Here is a 20,275-nt window from a genome sequence, read left to right as displayed (position 1 = left end):
CCTGAGGGGCCCTGGTTTATTTTCCCATTCTAACCAAACAAACTTGCTTATGGTAAAGTTCTGGAAGGCTCATTATTCCGAACCACCTCTAAGCCCTTGCTTGGGCCACTGACCGTTGTTTTGGAAATGAGCTAAAAGGACATTTGTGTTGCCCCCTATGCTGCACAAACATGACCTTCAGAACAATTGCTTCTCATACTAACCCTACTGGGTTTCCTCTCAATGACTTACGAAAAGCTGTTTATAAATGTTATTATGTTGTTAATTCCTAAACCTCTCTCCCAATAATTTTTACATTCCTTGACGATAGGGACCATGTCTCTCCCTTCATTTGTAAGTCCCCAAAAGGATCCAGATACGTTTTTCTACTGCGACAGTTCAATTGTAGTATCTTTCAGCAGGAACAAAACCAAAGCATATCTTCTGGGGTGGGAAGGATAATTGAGAAACAGCATGTTCATGGTGGTACCTGTTTTTAGTCTGATACCCAAGAATCACAGTAGTGGTTTTTTTTTTAAACTGTGGCAAAATACACATTACCATGTTAACCATGCTAAAGTGTACAGTTCAGTGGCGTTAAGTCCATTCACATTGTTGTGTATCGTCCACGCATAGAACTCTTTCCATCTTGCAAAACTGAAACTCTGTACCTATTAAACAATAACCCCTTATACCCTTTCTCCCAGCCCCTGCCAACCACCATTCTACTTCCTATGAATCTGACTACTCCAGGGACCTCATGTAAATGGAATCATACAGTACTTGTCCTTTTGGGACTGGCTTATTTCACTTAGCATAATGTCCTCAAGGTTCATCCAAGCTGCAGCATGTGTCAGAATTTCCTTCCCTTTTAAGGCTGCCAGATTATTGATTTTTGAGAGGGAAAAAATAACTCTACATGCCTATTTTAACAGATTGCTTTATTTATTAATATGTCACTCTAAACATTACATATATACAACCTATATAACTAGCGTATCAAACCTTGTTCCAGTAGGAAGTTCAAGAGTACATTTTAGGGCTATGTGAAGAAATACCAATACTTTGGCTTTCACTATTATATCAGATGAAAAAAACAATTCAAAGAATAGTTTTCATCTCCTGCTATGATTAACAACAAAACCAAGTAGAAAAATAAGAGAGCCTATTTTTAAAAAAAAACCAACACAAGATACTCAAGTACTTTCTGAGAGACTTTTTTCTGTTCTCTTCACTGAAAATATAGTCATACAAATTACTCAGTAATCTAATATGAGAAGTGGTTCTTCACCTATTGGGAACTCAGTAAATATTTGTTTAGTGAATGAACTATCTATGGAAATGGATCTATGTTAATTTGTGCTTTTTTAAAGTTTTTTTTCAAGTAAGAGCAATAGTAAACTTACTGAAGTTCTTGTTTTGTCCAGATCATAAGCCTATAGACAGTGACTGTTAGAAACACTACCCATCATAGCTAATAATCAAATTAATGTACATTTATCAACCTAGTAAGAAAATTCTATTATGTTGCAGAGCTAATTCTAACCTAATAACTCATTGGGCTTCAATCACTTGCAACATGGTAAAGAAAAGGGGGCTGAGACTTCCGGGTTTATTTCATCTATCAATGAATTTCCATCTTTGGGCCCTCACCCCCCCAATATACACTTAGAAACATTGCTAAAAACAGTAGCTGCAGCATCTCTTCACCCTCTTTTTAATTGGGGTCTGAAAATGGATTCGGTCTCTAAATTCAGAGGGAGGACCTTCCAAACATGACACAGTTCACTAAAGGAGCCCCCACAAATGGAAATGAGTCCGTGGGCCAGAGAGCAGAACAAAGCTTTGTCCTTGAAGCAAGCTCAACGGGCACACGTGATAAAACTCAGAGTTGAACACTCTTACTTCCCAAAGTCACATTTCATAGCCAGACCAAAAAAACACCCTCATAATTTAGATCCTTTTTCAAAGTTACCTAACACAATTAAAAGGAAAGGAAAATCAAACGTGCAAGCTGGTGACATTTCAAATAAGCAAAATGTGTGACAGCATTTGGCATAGATAAAAATCGATTAAAAACAAATTCTATTAAGTCCTGTAAGAAACTTGGTTTTAAGAACCACTTATTTGAGTCGGACGTAGCAGATCTGATGATTCAGCAACCACAATTCAGGAAGGCAAGAGTACATTGAATATATCACTATTTTCCTCTTATATGATTAGCATTTATAGGAGAAAAGGTGGAGGGATTTAAATTTGGGTTCTCAAATTTAACCTTAAGAAAACGCTGTTAGTAGTGGAGACTCTGAGTTATAAAATATCCACTTTCACCCAAATGAAGTTTCTTTCATTATCAAGTTTTCACAGATAGTTCTACATTACAACTCTTTACGTACTTAAGTCTTAAGAGAAACCCCGACTAACCTAGAAATTCATCTTCACATAATCATTTCAATAGGCTTATGTTAAACTGAATATTATTTTGAAGTTAAAAAAGTCATCAATAATGCAAATACACAAACAAAAGCCTCAGACAATCTTAACTATTCCTTCACAGTGAAGCTACTGAACTAGCAACTAATGCAGCCCTTCAACAAGCCCCCAAGTCAGCATCTGTCATTCCCAGTGGGGCCTCTACACCTCTCACAGTTGGCACCCTATCCCAACCCCTGGCGTCAAAAGGGTTGTCGATATGCAAGCCAGGAGACTTGCCGCAAAGCCCCCTTTCCAACTTCAGGAGTTCCTCTAATCAAAACCAAACCAAACAAAAATCAAACAACCAGCTAGACCTTCACCCTTGTACAATGTCCCAGCCAAACGTTAAGGTCACATTTAAAATATACACATCTGGAAATAAGGGTTGTTTAAAATGGGTTCAGGAAAAGCCGTACACCCTTCCTGTATCCTTACACAGAGAACTGTATCTCCATGTGAGCAAATCAACCTGATGGGCTCTTTTACCTGCAGAATTACATCACCCATAGAGCACAAACGACACACCATCACCAGCAGCCCCAGAGCACTCACACAAAACCCAGCAGTCTTGGGCTTCAGTTCTTAAAGGCTCCACATTTACTGGCTTTAGCAATGAATTCCTTTAGCAGAGGGCCATCCATTTGCCAAAATGCTGCAGTCTGTGTAACTTCTGTCAAATGATTGATGCAAAACTTAAAGCAGAATTCTTCTAAATCCTGGACACACACAACAAAAATAAAAACAAGAAGAGGCCTTTTTTAATTAACTTTGAATTACTTCTCTCCAGCTCCCTCACCCTCCCCCAGAAGAGATTTGAGGCCAGAAACCTCAAACTAGGCAAACAAGTGACCACAGGTACATGTCAGAAAAATACAAACTATTTACTCACCACACAGTAAAAGCAATGGTTCCCCTACTCAAGTCTGACTCTTCAAAACACACACACACACACACACACAAACACACACACACACACACACAGTGGGGGGTGATTTCCTCACGGTTATCACATAGTCTAGTCACTCAAAGACATGGTTTTAAAAAGCTGAAACAACTTTTGTCCATATCATATGTTTTACCACATTCAAGAAGTCAGAGAAAAGAATTAAGATGTGGGTCATTTGGTCCAAGGAAGCGAAGACTTTAAGAAACAGAAAAATGATGAAGAGAAATGGTCAACCTAAAGTGACACATTAAAAATAAAACTTCCAAAGACCTTAAATTCACTTTCATGCTCTCCTATATAAAAATGCCTTCATTTTTAAAGCCACAAAGAATACTATACTACAACTTCCACCATGCTAATTTCTCGGATAGTCAATCCACAAAAGAATAGTCACAGAGACTTGACTTTTCAGTTAGACAATGGAAGTTACCAACTACCAACATTCAGAGGGAGAGTAACATACACAAGTGGCAAACCAGAACAATTTAAAAATCTATTTCTGGGCTTCCCTGGTGGCGCAGTGGTTAAGAATCCGCCTGTCAATGCAGGGGACACGGGTTCAAGCCCTGGTCCGGGAAGATCCCACATGCTGCGCAGCAACTAAGCCCATGCACCACAATTACTGAGCCCATGTGCCTAGAGGCCACGAGCCACAACTACTGAGCCCGTGTGCCACAACTACTGAAGCCTGCCGCCTAGAGCCCGTGCTCCGCAATAAGAGAAGCCATCACAATGAGAAGCCCGCGCACCACAACGAAGAGTAGCCCCTGCTTGCTGCAACTAGAGAAAGCCCGCGCACACAGCGAAGACCCAACACAGCCAAAAATAAATAAATAAATATTTTAAAAAAGATCTATTTCTACCTATGCTAAGACATGCTTTCATCTCCAGCAAAACTCTACTATATTGTTGTTTGTCCCTTCAAGCATTGGAACAGGGGCTTCCCTGGTGGCGCAGTGGTTAAATATCTGCCTGCCAATGCAGGGGACACAGGTTCGAGCCCTGGTCTGGGAAGATCCCACATGCCACGGAGCAACTAAGCCCGTGCGCCACAACTACTGAGCCTGCACTCTAGAGCCCGCAAGCCACAACTACTGAAGCCCGCGTGCCTAGAGCCCGTGCTCCACAACAGGAGAAACCACCGCAATGAGAAGCCCGTGCACTGCGATGAAGAGTAGCCCCCTCTCACTGCAACTAGAGAAAGCCTGTGCGCAGCAACGAAGATGCAACACAGCCAAAAATAAAATAAATTAAAAAAAAAAAGTGGAACATATTTACTAAATCAATTAGGTACCTGGAATGTACACAAAGATGAAGTCTAAGAGCTCAGTTTCTGTAACGTGGCCAACAATACTGAAGGTCAGTACTCAGGGTTCTGTCAAACTAGGATCTCAACAACTGTTAAACTGTAGGGTCTTGGCTTCGTGTTTCCCAGCCACCACCAAATGAGAATTTTAGGCAGGGTGGGGAAGGGCTGCATCCGTATACAGAAACACCCCTTTCAGACCCCTGCAAACGAATACTTCCTTATTCTAAGAGTCTCTCGTCCCTCCCCTCCAGGCATATAACCAGTAAGAGATAAACCACATTTAATGTCTCTCAGCCAGCTGCTGTCAGAGGTTTATTCTCCAGATAATTGAAAATGCATTTAAAATGTTAGCACAATACCTGAATCCATGTTTTTTAATAAGAGATTCCCAGTGGGGTAAATGGACAGCTGAATGCTCGGGTGTATTACAATAAACTAAAATGCTAAACAATAGAAAACATTTTCTCTCTCACATTATTATTAAAGAAAAAGCACTACTCCTGGTATCATAACCCAATGGTTAATAAATAGCTCTAGGGACTAAATTATATCCCACGGAAAGATGAAAGTCATATTTTAATCTTGTTTATCAAAAATAGAAAACTAGTTTATCTACATATCACTTAGGAAGAAGGAGCCAGTCATAGCACAAAAAGTTCTTCACACCATGTAGTGTATCAGATAAGGATCTTTAAATATTAAGTTTTAATTATATAATTTCAAATTCAAAGGAGAAAGAGAGGACACTAAATTCTGACACTGAAAAACCTTACCACTTCTATATCTGTTTATTTGGAATTAAAGACCTTGGTAGTATAATAAAAAAGTGAGTTTATTCAGTTTACCTACTGTATAGATTACCTTGAGTATAAACTTTAAGAACTTTTTTGTATGGTACAGGTATACAAATGGTGCTTCTAATTACAAATCAGTTCATATACCTATGAAAATAGTTTTATCAAACTGCCTTCCCTTCCCCTCCAATTAGTTTGGAAAGATTTCTCAGTACAGTTGATACTTGAAAAACACAGGGGTTAATCCAAGTACAATTAATAGCTGGCCCTGCACAATCGCAGGTTCAACCAACCGTGGATCATGTAGTACTGTAGTGTTTACTACTGAAAAATACCCACATGTAAGTGGATCTGTACAATTCAAACCTGTGTGGATCAAGGGTCAACTGTATTCAACAAATGTTTAACAGTTTCAAGAATACTGAAAATAATCTAAATCTGGGTTGTTTAAATAACTAATTACACGTTGGATAAGGCAGAACTTGGGAAAAGGAAGCATTGAACACACTTGAAGAGAGAAACTGGAATTTGCACGTTCATTTGCCTGAACCAGAGAGTGGCACAGCCAAGCACATTCACTTTGCAACCTGAGCCAGTGTGCTATTGATGTTGACGTGTGGATTAGATAAACACCCTTCTGATAATTCTTAAATACTATAAAAACCTACATGATCTGTTCACCTCATGCTGCAAACGATCAGATCTTCAATTACCTAGAAGAAAATGCAACTCTTACCCAACTAATAAGTCAACTATAACCGGACTGCTGGGCTTAAAAAAAAAAATGTCTAAGAAGGATGAGAAGGACCACTTGACCAGTAGATGAAAAAAGTTCCTAAGAGTCTTCTCAAGGCCATGGAATAAGAAAGTGGGGAAGGGTGTAAAATCAAGGAGTCTAATATGGTATTCTTGGTGTTTTAGAAACCAAAGTCCATGTTTATGACATTCTGTGGTGAAATTATTGTAAGTGGTTCTGGGGCAAATCAGATATCAGATTTGTTATAATTAATAAGGAAGATCAAAATAAAATATTGCTATTCTAAATTTACAAATTTGCTCCAAATCTTTAAGCATTTAAATTAAATTATTCCAATAACTATACACACTCTGAAAATAAGTTGTTTTTCCTTTCCACAGATTTTCTTTAGAAACAAAACACAGAGAACTGATGGTCTTAATATCCACATTTTAAAAATGCTAATGCAGCCTTCAACGGAGTTCTTATCCAGCCTTAAAATCTAAAATACATGAGAGTGCTAAGACTTCCTGTGGAAGGACACTTGTCCAGGGTGAGACCTCTGTGTCACAGGCCACCCTTGAGACACATTTCAGACGGCAGATACCGAGAACCACACCTAACTGTCCAAACGTGTTGTTAAAATAATTAGATAACAAAACCCAAACACTATAGTCTCTAATTCACTTGATAGTATAGTTGACCCTTGAACAACGCAGGTTTGAATTGTGCGGGTCCACTTACCCAGGATATTTTTCAATAGTACATACTACAGCCCTATAGGATCTAAGTTTGGTTGAATCCGCAGATGCGGATGAACGAGGGATATGGAGGGCTGACTGTAAGTTATACGCGATTAATCCCTGCATTGTTCAAGGGTCAACTGCATATCAAGTACAAAATATTCCACATCAAAGTAAGTTTTGATTTTGTTTTTTAGAATGTATTTAAGTGTCTCACTGTACTGGAAAAAAATTTTAAAGGTGCCTTCTCTCACTACCCAAAAAGTATTTTACAGTCTACTGATCACAAAAAACTTTTAATTTAACCCCTTGAAAAAAGAAATAAATGCTGACCATCTGGCTTTAGCGCGAAGCTTTCCAATACTCATATCCCAAATCAATTTTGGAATGAGATTCCTGGCTCATATTTATTGCTTCTCCCACCAAAAGCAAAATTTTAAGACATAGCTGCTCAGAAAGTAGGATTTTCTGGAAAGTTCTCTATTCTGGTTAAACAGAAAAAAATCCCCAACTGTTTCTTCTAATGTTCAAATAGACACAGAAAACAAAAATCTCCTGAAAAGAAACAGTATAAATAGAAGCATTTCAAAATATTTTTAAAAAAAAAGTTTAAAATGTGATCAGAACTATCACGAGACAATGTTTTATATGCATTTTCTCCCTTGATGTCGATACTTATTCAGGTTTGTACTAGAGGAATATTTAAGTGCTCCTTCTCCAAGTCCTTCTTTACTTTATAAAGACATGCAGAAAGTTTGACAATGCATTCATTAATGCAAGGGTTCCACAACAATTAGCTTACTTTTTAAAATCTCCACAACTACTGAGTCAATATATTTTCGCTCTTTTTATGTATGTCCATTTGCTTCAAAATTCTCTTGTTAAAAGGAGGCATGGGGCTTCCCTGGTGGCGCAGTGGTTGAGAGTCCGCCTGCCGATGCAGGGGACGCAGGTTCGTGCCCCGGTCTGGGAAGATCCCACATACCGCAGAGCAGCTGGGCCCGTGAGCCGTGGCCGCTGAGCCTGCGCGTCCAGAGCCTGTGCTCCGCAACGGGAGAGGCCACAACAGTGAGAGGCCCGCGTACCACAAAAAAAAAAAAAAAAAAAAAAAAAAGGAGGCATGGAGGAACCACAGTAATTTTTATAGCAAAGAAGAAACATGAGAGGCAGGTAGTAGTCTCCATCCTCCCAGCATTTCAACCAACAGAGTGAAGGGAAAGTCAAGTAGGGTCCCCAAGTTCAATGTCTGAAAACAACGGATTTTGCAGCTAATTTCCAATCTGTCTTAGGAGCAGCTTCCCATCAACTAATAGATATAGTAAGTGGGTTTTATTTTTATATTCTAGAGACTTCATTTATTTACTTTCTACATTCTACAGTATTAAGGAAATAAAACGTAAAGCTACATTAGTCGATTACATAACTCCCAACACAATCAAAACCAAACAACCTAGAAAGAAGGCTTTTTGCCTTCTATTTTCTAATTTTTCTACAGTGAATGTATAATATTTGTGGGGTTGTGAGTTGTGGTTTGTTTTTACATTTTTTTAAAAAAGCAGAACTTCATGGTGAGGTGTTTCAAATATTACACATTCATTCGTTCATTTAACTCAACATACATTTCTGAGTGCCAACTATATGCCCGCACTGTGACAGACTCTGTGGAAGCACATGTGTTTGTGGTCTCAAACAAGGGACAACTTTTAATGTATCTATACTTGATATCAGAAAAGTGAAAACTACTGAAGGAAATGATCAACCGGCCTGGGTAGAAGTGGAATAAGGCATTTTCTATAAACGTTCTGGGGTAGAAAAGCTGAAAGTGCAGAAGAAATTTCCAGCAACTCAAGCTGAGATATCTGCCTCTGCCCATGTGGTTCTGACTGGTTTTGGTCAACAAGATGCTAATCCCAAGAATATGGAACTCATCAGCACTGAGGAGGAGTATGGTGAGACACAGAGGATTCTAAAGTCAATCACCAAATGGACAGAGAAGCCACGGACAAATTTAAAATTACATCATTGGGCAGAAATAAAATCTAAAGAAACAGCATTTCTAATAAAGATGTTCACGATGACAAAGAAAGGGTAGAAAAAAAAACTATATTGCCATTTCCCATTAGAAATGATTGACTTTGATCATCATTCCATCTGTTGAAAAGGTCACAGAGAAAATCAGCCATATCTGACCTTACCAAATATTTATAATCATAACATAATCTGAAATAAAGATAGGGTACATTTTGAAAATGCAAGACATAATGGTCCATTTCGATCCCCAAATGTGACAAAGATGAAGTCTATCCACCACATCTCCAAAGCCACAGCTGCAGATCTTTGCAGGTGTCTGGTAGATTCCCTGATACCAGGTAATCTGCCTCATCATATGATGACAAAATACCTATAAGAAAGACTAATTGTTCCATTTAGGGTGCACACCTTAGCTAGACATCTGTAACTCCAAAACTCTTGCTCTTTGACTTTTATTCTTCATGAATATGTAAAACCAACCATACCAGCCTTGAGTTCACTAATTATCCTTCATGTATCCTTCACGTGGTACAATCTTCATTCAGTTCAACAAACATTTATCATGTGCCAGGCACAAGGCACACAAATGAATAAGATACAGTTCCTGCTCAGAGGGAGCTTACAATCTGATGATATCGTGGCTCTTAACTTAAAGAAAATGTACATAAATGTCCGAAACACAAGACTCCCAAAAGCTCATTCATTCAGAGACTCTCTAGAGATCCATCAATCAATCCAATATAAAAAGCAAACAAACAAAAAGGCGTCCAGAGCAAGCTCTTCACCCATGAATAACTGTGAGTGATAATTAGACGATGATAGAATTTTCAGAGCACACACAGCTAGCTATAAATCACAGGGCAGCCTTGGTTTACGACAGGGGAGAGCTGGGGAGACAGCAAAGTGGATCTTGAGAAAAATATATTAAGCTGACCTGGAGAAATACTTGAAACTAAAATATGCTGTTTGTTAGTCCCACTAGGTATGGCACTTTATATTCCAACCTGCAGTATAGCTGCTGGGACTTCAGTTAGCTTCCTAGCTTAGGTAAAAATATAAGTAGAGAAACAACCGTGTTTGAAACTATGAACAGAGAATAAAGCAAGCCAGATTTCATTTTTTAGGGGTCAGTCAGTTCAATGATTCCCTACATAGAAGTGAAGTTACTCATCACGCTTCTCGTCTCACACAAGAAAGGAGAAACGTGCTCACGGGGTGTTAAGGGCGGTTTGTGTTTCTGCTTATCATTTTATGTTACCTCTGCATCATATCTGACCGCGGCAGAGAACAATGAAAAGGCATTCTCCACGGTGATTCCTCGCTTGATAATGTGCTGACAAAGTTTCTTCAGTCTGTTTTCACAGTACGATGTCGCCAAATCCAAAAGACCTGAAAGTAAAATGTGGAAAGCTTAACTGAGGTTACAGTAATTTCCAATCATTTATAAATATATATATATTTCACTTTGGTGAAGAGTTATGTAGATAAATCAGCAGAAGCTTCTTAGGGAATAACACTCTGAATTTTATTAAATAAATTCTCTTTTTCAGTCCATCCCTTCCCCACCTCCCAAACATACCTCTCCTATACTCACTTTATACAATTTCTTCTGTAGTACAAAGGAAGGGGAAAAAATTGAATTTCCCCCCTCATTTTGTTTCCAAAATGATACGCTAAATCCATTAGCAACTTATACTTCAGTATTAAAAAAGTAAAATAAGACCACAGTCGTATAGTGTCCATAATTATTAACCATATCGATACAATACTATCTTTAAAACAATTTTTATTGAAGTACAGTTGATTTACAATGTTGTGTTAATTTCTGCTGTACGGCAAAGTGACTCGGTTATACACAGGTATACATTCTTTTTTATATTCTTTTCCATTATGGTTTATCCCAGGATATTGAATATAGCTCCCTGTGCTATACAGTAGGACCTTGTTGTTTATCCATCCTATATATAATAGTTTGCATCTACTAATCCCAAACTCTGAGTCCATCCCTCTCCCAAATACAGTACTATTTTTTAAAGGCATTTACTTCAAATCTTTCTTAAAAACCATGTAAAAACCAATAAACCTGAAACTTTTTACATTTCAATACTGTAAGAATACAGGGAGTTATATTTTTGACCCTGTGCCCTGGCCAGTCCCAATGTGGCTGGTACCTATGGCATCTTCAGGCGGCAGATCCACTGTATCTGTGTAGAGGTACTGGAGAAAGGCACGGTACACTGGGTAGGAAAACTGGTCTATTTCTATCACCTCCTTCATGTCCTCATTCCAGTAAGACTGGAACATGGATCGAAAGTGCTCACACCTAAAACGGAACAGCAAAAGTTACCTAATTAAGTTGATGAAATCAGGGATAAACAAATATTACAAGTATGCTTAACTACTAATATTTGAGTAGTATTGCGTTGGCCAAAAAGTTTGTTCGGGTTTTTCCATAAGATGTTACAGAAAAACCCAAATGAACTTTTTGGCCAACCCGATACATTCATTCCATGTACAAGAACCCAAACATATTCCGCAGGCAAGGGCTTTTACATTCACCTTTTACGTCCACTCACTTTCATTTTCTATACTGCCTATTAAATAGTAAGAATTATACATGGAGCCTGGAAGTACCTACCACTTCAACAGTACCACTGTTTGCATCTGATAGACCCCAGTCAGATCAAGTCTTTCTGCTTGCTTGCTGTTTTTAAAAAATGTTGTAGAGAAGGGCATTTTAAACAATGAAATTAAAAGAAATTCAGAAATGAGTGTTCAAACTTTTGATATATGTTCATGTCATTCAAATGATTCATTTTTTGTGTGTCATGTAATCAGCATATTCTTAAAACTGTTATTTTAAATGTTAACTGAATGACATTTAAGAAGATTTTTTTTCATTACCTTACATGACAATTTTCCTTCTTTTCTGACTCATCTTCAAAACAGCCACCACCCCTATTTTGTTCCTTTGCTCTGACCTGCTCCCCTCCCTCTCCTCCCAAGCCAGTTACCAATTTATTTATAAAACACATTCACTAGAATAGTCACATATTTCAAGAAAACCTAAATAGGTCTTTTTGTACTGTATTTCATACACAAATCCACCTATATGAGGAACTGATTTCTTTCTATTTGTTTATTTATAATTTTGGCTGCACTGGGTCTTCATTGCTGCACGTGGGCTTTGTCTAGTTGCAGTGAGCGGGGGCTACTCTTCGTTGAGGTGCGCTGGCTTCTCATTGTGGTGGCTTCTCGTTTCAAAGCACAGGCTCAGCAGCTGTGGCTCACAAGCTCTAGAGCACAGGCTCAGTAGTTGTAGCGCATGGGCTTAGTTGCTCCGCAGCATGTGGGATCTTCCCAGACCAGGTATCGAACCCGTGTCCCCTGCATTAGCAGGCGGATTCTTAACTACTGCGTCACTAGGGAAGTCCCTATGAGGAACTGATTTCTGAATATTCAATTTTCTTCAAGTACAATATACTTTATAATTTTTTAAAAATCACCTTTTCAAATCCTTTTAAAATGAGTCACACTATAAACACAAAAATACTTTCAATATCCACTCAGAATACTAAAAGAATGGCTCCACTTGCAAAGGAACTTACCTCATCTGGGAAGTAAAAAGATGCAGTTGTCTAAGCAAGAACTAATAGATGAAATCGGTCAGAAAACTATACAGGAAAGGAACAGACTGGATGGCCACAGGTTCACAGATAGAAACATTTCCCGTTCACCTTTTCAGTTAATACTTTGGTGCAGATACTTACTCCCTTAAAGTAATGAATGACATAGCTTTTCGGTTCCTTAAAACTTGTTATTTTTGTAAATAAATATTTAACTACATTTTCAAAAAAGACTTGTAAGTGGCTAGTTTAACTCTCGATGGTCTGATTTTATGTGCCTCTTTCTCTGTAATGGTAGCCTCAGTGAGCAATGGTCCAGGTACTAATAAATACAAAGTTCCCTCACATTTATACGAAGAACTCCTGCCATTCGCTATATTTAAAAACATTTCTTTAGTTGGGAATTAGATGTCTCTCAGGGCTAGGAAGTCCAGTATTCCTAAGAGTTTTCTGCTTATGGAAAACAAATCTTTAATTAAGAGTAAAAAAAGATATATAGGCTTTTCACTGATAATCTTTTATATTTTCTTAAACCTTATATACAAATTTTTGATCAAAATAAGTATTCACGATCTCCTTCATTTGAAAAACAATACAGAAAAATACTACATTACACTTTTTCTAAAAGGCACATGAGTGCACACACACACACACATAACACGCAAAACTCTTCATAATAAATAGATTGAGTTGTGCCATTTCTTTCTACTACCAAGATTATTTCTTATTAGTCCCCATTTTGTGGAATAACAAAGAAATGGAGATTGTAGAAGAAAGTAAGGTTATTGATGACTTTAAACTCATGCGAAAATACCTGATTTTCAAAACAGCTTTATGGACATGGATATATTTCCCATCAATTCGAAACTTCAGATCGGCAGTTTCCGGACTGTCAAATTCTTTCTTCAGTGACTCTGCAACTGTTAAAAAGTCTTCATGCTCTGAAGGAAATGAGCACATTAATACAGGAAGCTCAGGAAACATGTTCAAGCTTTGAAAGACTTCAGAAAGATAATGATTAGCATGATGGATAATTCCATCAGATTTTTTTCAGAAGAGTTCAGACCTTACTCAACAAATCAATTTCACAGTATTAAATTAAAATCAATGTCACAGAAATTAAATTAAATTTCACAGGCTAATGGGGAAACAAAATCTCAGGGATCCTCATTGGCACTGAATGAAGGTACTATAGATGCAGGAGACAGTTTCTGTCGTCCCCTGAGATGAGAAGGTGATTTTCAGCAGCTGCTGTTACCTAAGTGTCCTAAGTGTATAAACTTCAGAAAAAAATACATATTTGGAAAGGCCAAATACCAGTCTGACATGCTAAGTTAGACATTAAAAACGTGTATTTTTTTTTAAAAAAGAGAAAGTTATAGATCATCATGATTAGGTAACTACTTCTCTCAAAAACTGAGTGGTGCTCTTCTAAGGCTAAGAATTTATCAATTTTCTTTGACAGAAACTCTAAGGACACCTTTGCTCTGCTTCAAGGAGTTGGTAAATTTGACTCAAGGAGTCCTAAGAAATTTGACTCAAGGAGTCCTAAGAAACAAACTCACCACTTAGGCTAAGAGTGTGTTCTTTCACAGGGTGACCCTTTTCCCTCGATATCTGGAATCTAAACGTCCTTCTTAACGCTAAAACTTAATGCAGTACAAGCAATAATCTCTACACACTATCTAAAAGCAGAGCAAATTTACTTAGTAGGAATGTATACTTAGAAAGAACAGCTTTACAAAACCATGATCACACTGCCTGACAGGAAGGTGTAAGTACATGTAATTCTTATATTTAAGTAGAATTGTGCTATCATGAAGAAAAGTAAAGGCACTTGTACAAACTCATGCAACACTTTCCTGTGCTTTCCATGTGTGAACAAAGGGCAAGAGGTAGAAGAAGGCTAACGGGGAAATTTTTAAAGTCCAGAGACCCACCGCTGGCACTGAATGAAGGTACCATCGATGTAGGAGACAGAGTTCCACGTCCCCCGAGGTGAGAAGGTGATTCTCAGCAGCTGCTGTTACCAGGGCACATCTTAGAGGAGGAACAACTGCTGAAAACTAGGCTGAAGCTTAACAAAGGAGCTTTCCACGAGCTTATCAGAATCTCCCAAGGAAATACCATTTGCCTAAGCCCTATTCCCTTAACGCACATCCTCCCCCTTCCCTGATAATGCAGAGCTCTCTTGGCTGTGGAGGAGGTGGACAAGCTCTCAAAAACCAGGCTTTCCCTGACCCTGTAACCTGAATCCCCAGTGAATGAAAGAAAGGAAATAACTAAGATGGGCAGAGTCCAAGAGTCTAGATTGCTACCAACCTCCCCACAGAAAAACCAGCTTCTTATCAGTGCCTAACTCCTGCATCTAGTCCTAAGAGTTGGACCATCTTGGTTTCTGGCAAGAAGTATAGTACCTCCCTTCAGAGAAGAAATGTTCTTCATAGGTGTGAATTCATCCTCTGACTTTCTTCCTGACACACAGCTGAGATCAGAAACTGAGAGGAAACAAACACTTCTGACTTTTGGCGGGTGCAAGAGAAAGAAGTCACCTGGGAGATATATTCAGGGACCATACTTTTTCCAAACTTAATAACAGAAAGTATTAGGATGTTTGGTCTGAAAGGAATGTCTTTTCAGGATTAGGATTTTAAAATGCAAGAACCTGAGGGAAGCCTTTTTTTTTTTTTTTTTGCGGTACGCGGGCCTCTCACTGTTGTGGCCTCTCCCGTTGCGGAGCACAGGCTCCGGACGCGTAGGCTCAGCGGCCGTGGCTCACGGGCACAGCCGCTCTGCGGCATGTGGGATCTTCCCAGACCGGGGCACGAACCCGTGTCCCCTGCATTGGCAGGCGGACTCCCAACCACTGCGCCACCAGGGATAAGGAAAGCCTTTTATAAACAGGTCCAGGTTAAGCAGTATATGGGACTCTGAGATGTGTACAGGGTCTATACATAGGTGTGATTACGGCCAAAGAGTCCCATTCCATGAACTAAATTTTCTTTGATCACAATATTCACTGCAAAAAAAAATACTGTATTATAAAGAACCTGAAAAAGTTCCATTTGTTTCACTTTAAGTTGAGCAGCAGTTTCACTTTTCCTAAACATACTCTTGCCCCCATGACCATATAGACTGGTCACCTGATGACAGGACAGCTCCAGCTACCTGACACACCTGAGCATGACATGTTATTACAAGACCTTCAATATCAATTGCTGAGCAACCCAAACCCCATGTTGTCAACAGCTATATTAATTTTCAAGCACAGGGTATCATGACACTTATTTCCTCTGCATCACAAACAAAAGAATGATTTAGAAGAAATACATTAGCAAAAAGGTAGAAATAAACAAGAAATAAAAGAAAAAGAGATTAAAATCATCATGTTAATGGCTACTCAGCTTGATTACATTTTAACATTTTCAATCAACAATGGACCCTTGAAGAAGACAATATTCAGAAAAGGGACAGATTATATAACCAAACATCAACCTGAATCCACTATCCTTTTTTTTTTTTTAAGGCCGGGCCGTGCGGCATGTGGGATCTTAGTTCCCTGACCAAGAATCAATCAAACCTGGGTCCCCTGCAGTGGAAGCTCAGAGTCTTAACCACTGGACAACCAGGGGAAGTCCCCCACTATCCTTTATAATACCTCTGTTTTGATCCCCTCCTCCCCAAAAAAGTATTTGAGATTCATTGAGAGAAAAATAGGGAAAGAAATTGGAATTAACAACTCCACAAAGTTAACAAAACCACAAGTTTTTCATTTTTTTTTTTTAAGTTCATTTTTGGTTCATGTTATATGAGATTATGTAATAAATTTAATATAACAAAAGCACTTAAGAACAGGTTCCTCAAACAAATAATTTGTACATGAACGTTCATAACAGCACTATTCACAACAGCCAAAATGTGGAAACCATCCAAATGTCCATCAACAAATAAATGGATAAACAAAATGTGGTCTACGTATACAACAGAATACCACTCAGCCATAAAAAGAAAAGAAGTACTGATACGTACCTACAACCTGGATGGGTCTCAAAAGCATTGAGTAAAAGCCAGACATAAAAGGTTGTACATTGTATGATTCCACTTACATGAAACACCCAGAACAGGTAAATCCATAGAAACAAAAAGCAAACTGGTAGTTGCCAGTGGTTGGGGGAAAGAAGGAATGGGTGTTCTTTTAGGGTGAGGAAAGTGCTTTAGAACTTGATATAAATGACAGTTGCACAACATGGTGAAGGTACTAAACGCCTCTGAATCGTACACTTTAAAAATGGCTCATTTTATGTACGTGAATTTCATTTCAATTAAACTGAAAACACTGAAGGGGAGAAAATAATAAATCCATATAATATTCCATAACGTTTTAATAAATTGTATTATGCAAATCTAATTTGGGGAAAGGTATTAAAGCTAAAGGAGGATAAAACATCTTGAACCTAAAAAAAAGCCCACAGCCAGCAAATGTGCAGGAACACCCGTCAGCTGATGACACCCCTCGCTGGGGGGAGCAGCCCTGTGTTTCCTTACCTATAGACAGGAGGCGCCAGGTGACGGCGGGCGTGGCGAAGCAGGCGAACACGTCGTCGGTGGAGGAGAAGTGGGTGAGGTGAGGCAGGGTCACCGACTGGCCCCGGCACTGGCCCCACATGTACACGTGCCCTCCCTGCGTCTTGGCTGCAGACGTGTGGGCAGAGTGGCAGGCCGCAATCTCTATTACCCTGGGAAGTTTTCAGAAAAATGCACGTCACTTCTTTTTCACAGAAGCCTAAGCGTGCCACACAAGGTAAATAAAAAGTTCATGCTCAGAACACCTCAAAAAGCCCAAGATCCAGGGACTTTAGCTAGCACGTCATACTGACAAAAGCAAAAGACTAGAGCAACAGTACTGTGTGTCTCCCTTCCTGGCGGCCCCACTTCTCACGCTAACCTCATTCTGAGTTAGGATAAATAATGCATACTGTTGAAGAAAACCTGGATAAAGGGAATAGAAACCAAAGTAAATGAGGGAAGTGGACACTGGAAAAAAATGTCCTGACAGTTCTGGAGGCTTAGACAGTAGCAAAAAATACTGTATTCAATATACCATTTCCTTAAAAATACAACTTTATCTCTCACCCCCTACCAGTGCTCAGAACACTCAGTAGGCTGATAGGCACTGGTCCGGGGGTCATGGACTCTGAATGTCCCAATCCAAATGGACATCAAGCCAAACTTACTACATTCTCCGTATGCTTCTTAGGCAGGGTCCCAGAATCAGAAGTCAACATTCTAACACTGAGTGGGTAAGACCTTACAATATGGCTGAACAAACATTAAGCATCTATTCTAGTAACACACATTAAATCAAATCAATATTTAAACAGATAATGCCCTTTCAAGGGCAGATTTTATTTGTTTAAAAGTTGTTTTAGTTGGCTCAAAAAGAAGAGTTTACACTACGCTTTAAATTTCAACATGGTGACAGACCTTACTTTTCTTCCCTACTAAACAGGCAACAAGAAGCTGCAGGGATTATACCCAGATGCATTAATGCCTGCCTACCAATCTCAGGTGGTTATCTGAGAAAGCTGTGTAAGGATCACGTCAACTTCACGTTCATTCTGACTGGTACAACACTCCTTTGTTCAAAATGAGAATGTTAATAAACAGAAGAGCTACAAAGCCAAAGACCACAGCTCCAGCACACACAGTCCCAAGTCCCAATGCACACACAATTCCAAGACACGGTACTGACAAGTTACCTTTCTTTCTCCACCATGATGTGTGCTGGGCTTAGCAGGTTATTTTTATTGCCAGTTCCCAGCTGCCCATATGTGTTAGCTCCCCAGGCATAGAGCAAGCCCTCATCAGTTAGTGCTAGAGTATGTGCATAGCCGCAGACAATCTGCAAGTAAATTTAAATGGTTACCATCAACAGGAGAACAGGAAGGGCAGGGAAAACATCTACTTAAAGATTAGGGCCAGCTTCTGCAGAATGCCAATTCATCATCAGGTGTGGGCTGACATTCTCTGGAACATTAAAAAAGCATTAGAAAAGCCTATACCTGAGACTACTCGATATTTTTCCATTCTTTTTTTTACTTATCAAGACCAGTGTGCCAGCACCATGGTCTTGCTTCCCATCATGGGAATTTAGGAAAGATATAATATTAAATGTGGAAGATGAAGGCCCAGGGTACTCTTCAAAAAGACTTACTAAAGAGTAAATCTCTGGGAATTCCCTGGCGGTACAGTGGTTAGGACCCCACACTTCCACTGTAGGAGGCATGGGTTCGATCCCTGGTCGGGGAACTAAGAGCCTGCAAATATTCCGCCAAGTCAGAGCAGGGAAGATAGATGGGGACGAGCACCTAAGGGTCCACAATACATACCTGGTTCACACAAACGCTGTGCAAAGCTGCCACTCTCACGGGGGTCAGCTGATTGCCGTTGTTTCCCAAGCCTAGCTGACCATTGCCGTTGTAGCCCCAGCCGTATACCTTAGACAGAGAAAGGGGGAGAACAGGCTTTTGAAACTGCTGGTAAGAGGGAAGAGCTAAAAATGCCATCCATCTAAACAAATCAGATACTTTTTTCACTTCCAACACTCATATTCCACTAAATGTGATCCTACAACTGATCTCCAAACAGAAGATGCTTTAGGGGTAGGGATGACAGAATCTAGCAGACTCCATAGCTTACTAGTTGGATAGCCTTGGGCAAGTCATGAACTCTTGTTTTAGGCATGAGGAAGCTGAGGCTCATTAACAATTACTAAGTACCTACTGTATCTCAGGACCTTGTGAAAGGTACTAGGAATAAGCCTTTGGAAACAGTTTAACAGGAGAGACGGACACATGCAATTTTTTTGCAGCCAGGCGGCAAGTGCTATAATAGAGAGATAATCAAGGCACTACAGGTAGAGAGGAGAAAGGATTTAGCCACAGAAGAAAGTTTAGGCAAGACTTTTCGGAAAGCAGAGGTCTGAGCAGGGCTGAAGGCACTTCAGGGGGAGGGCACAGAATGTGCTAGAGACAGTTGGGGTGGCGGCTGGGGAGAGAACAGAAGGAAAGGTAAGGGCCCAAAGGGCCAAAACACAAACCGAGGAAAGTGCAATGCATCTGTGCATCTCCCACTGAAATATTCCAAAACTGAGATCAATATGACGACATTTGTATTCTGGAAAGATCACGCTGGCGGCAACATGAAGGGTGACTGCGGCGTGTAAGACCAGAGGCAGGGAGACCTCGACATATAACCTCATCTCCCATCAGCAAACAGGTGAGCTCTGATGAGGGTCCAATGAAGGCGGTGACAGCGGCACCACAAGAGGGACCAGGAAAGAGGTTAAAGAAGGAGACATAAGGGAATGTGGCGATCCCTTAGACACCCTAAGCAAGAGGGGGTCATCAGCTGAAAGCAGCAGAGCTGGGCATAGGTTTGACAGCGAGTGTTAAAGGTTTAGAATGACCAGCATGGGACATGGGTAAAGTACTGGTCAGGAACAGACAAGAGGCCTGGCTCAAATCAGAAACACGAGATATGGGTGGCAACAAGCCCCATGGCAACACAGGGCAAACGGGCATCGGCGAGGGCCTTTCCAATCAGGGTGACAGAGGGAAGTGGAGTTTAGGGTACT

The 20,275-nt window shown here is 39.7% G+C and overlaps 1 protein-coding gene across 13 annotated transcripts in view; it reads right to left on the bottom strand.

Annotated features, from left to right (window-relative positions):
- Positions 1 to 901: 901 nt before the first annotated feature.
- RCBTB1 (RCC1 and BTB domain containing protein 1) overlaps positions 902 to 20,275 on the bottom strand; it is a 65,569-nt gene continuing 46,195 nt past the window's right edge. For all 13 annotated transcript variants that reach the window (XM_060287835.1, XM_060287836.1, XM_030882334.3 and 10 more), the window contains 7 exons: positions 19,029 to 19,136; positions 18,399 to 18,541; positions 17,185 to 17,375; positions 13,454 to 13,580; positions 11,185 to 11,336; positions 10,272 to 10,402; positions 902 to 3,170 (listed from right to left, as the gene is read on the bottom strand). In XM_060287835.1, coding sequence (XP_060143818.1) covers positions 3,030 to 3,170; positions 10,272 to 10,402; positions 11,185 to 11,336; positions 13,454 to 13,580; positions 17,185 to 17,375; positions 18,399 to 18,541; positions 19,029 to 19,136 — 993 coding nt within the window. In that variant the 3' untranslated portion in view covers positions 902 to 3,029. The remainder of the gene's footprint in view (positions 3,171 to 10,271; positions 10,403 to 11,184; positions 11,337 to 13,453; positions 13,581 to 17,184; positions 17,376 to 18,398; positions 18,542 to 19,028; positions 19,137 to 20,275) is intronic.

The sequence above is a fragment of the Globicephala melas genome, chromosome 18 (genome assembly GCF_963455315.2).
Source record: "Globicephala melas chromosome 18, mGloMel1.2, whole genome shotgun sequence".
NCBI lineage: Eukaryota > Metazoa > Chordata > Mammalia > Artiodactyla > Delphinidae > Globicephala > Globicephala melas.
This window is presented reverse-complemented; position numbering and strand designations above follow the sequence as displayed.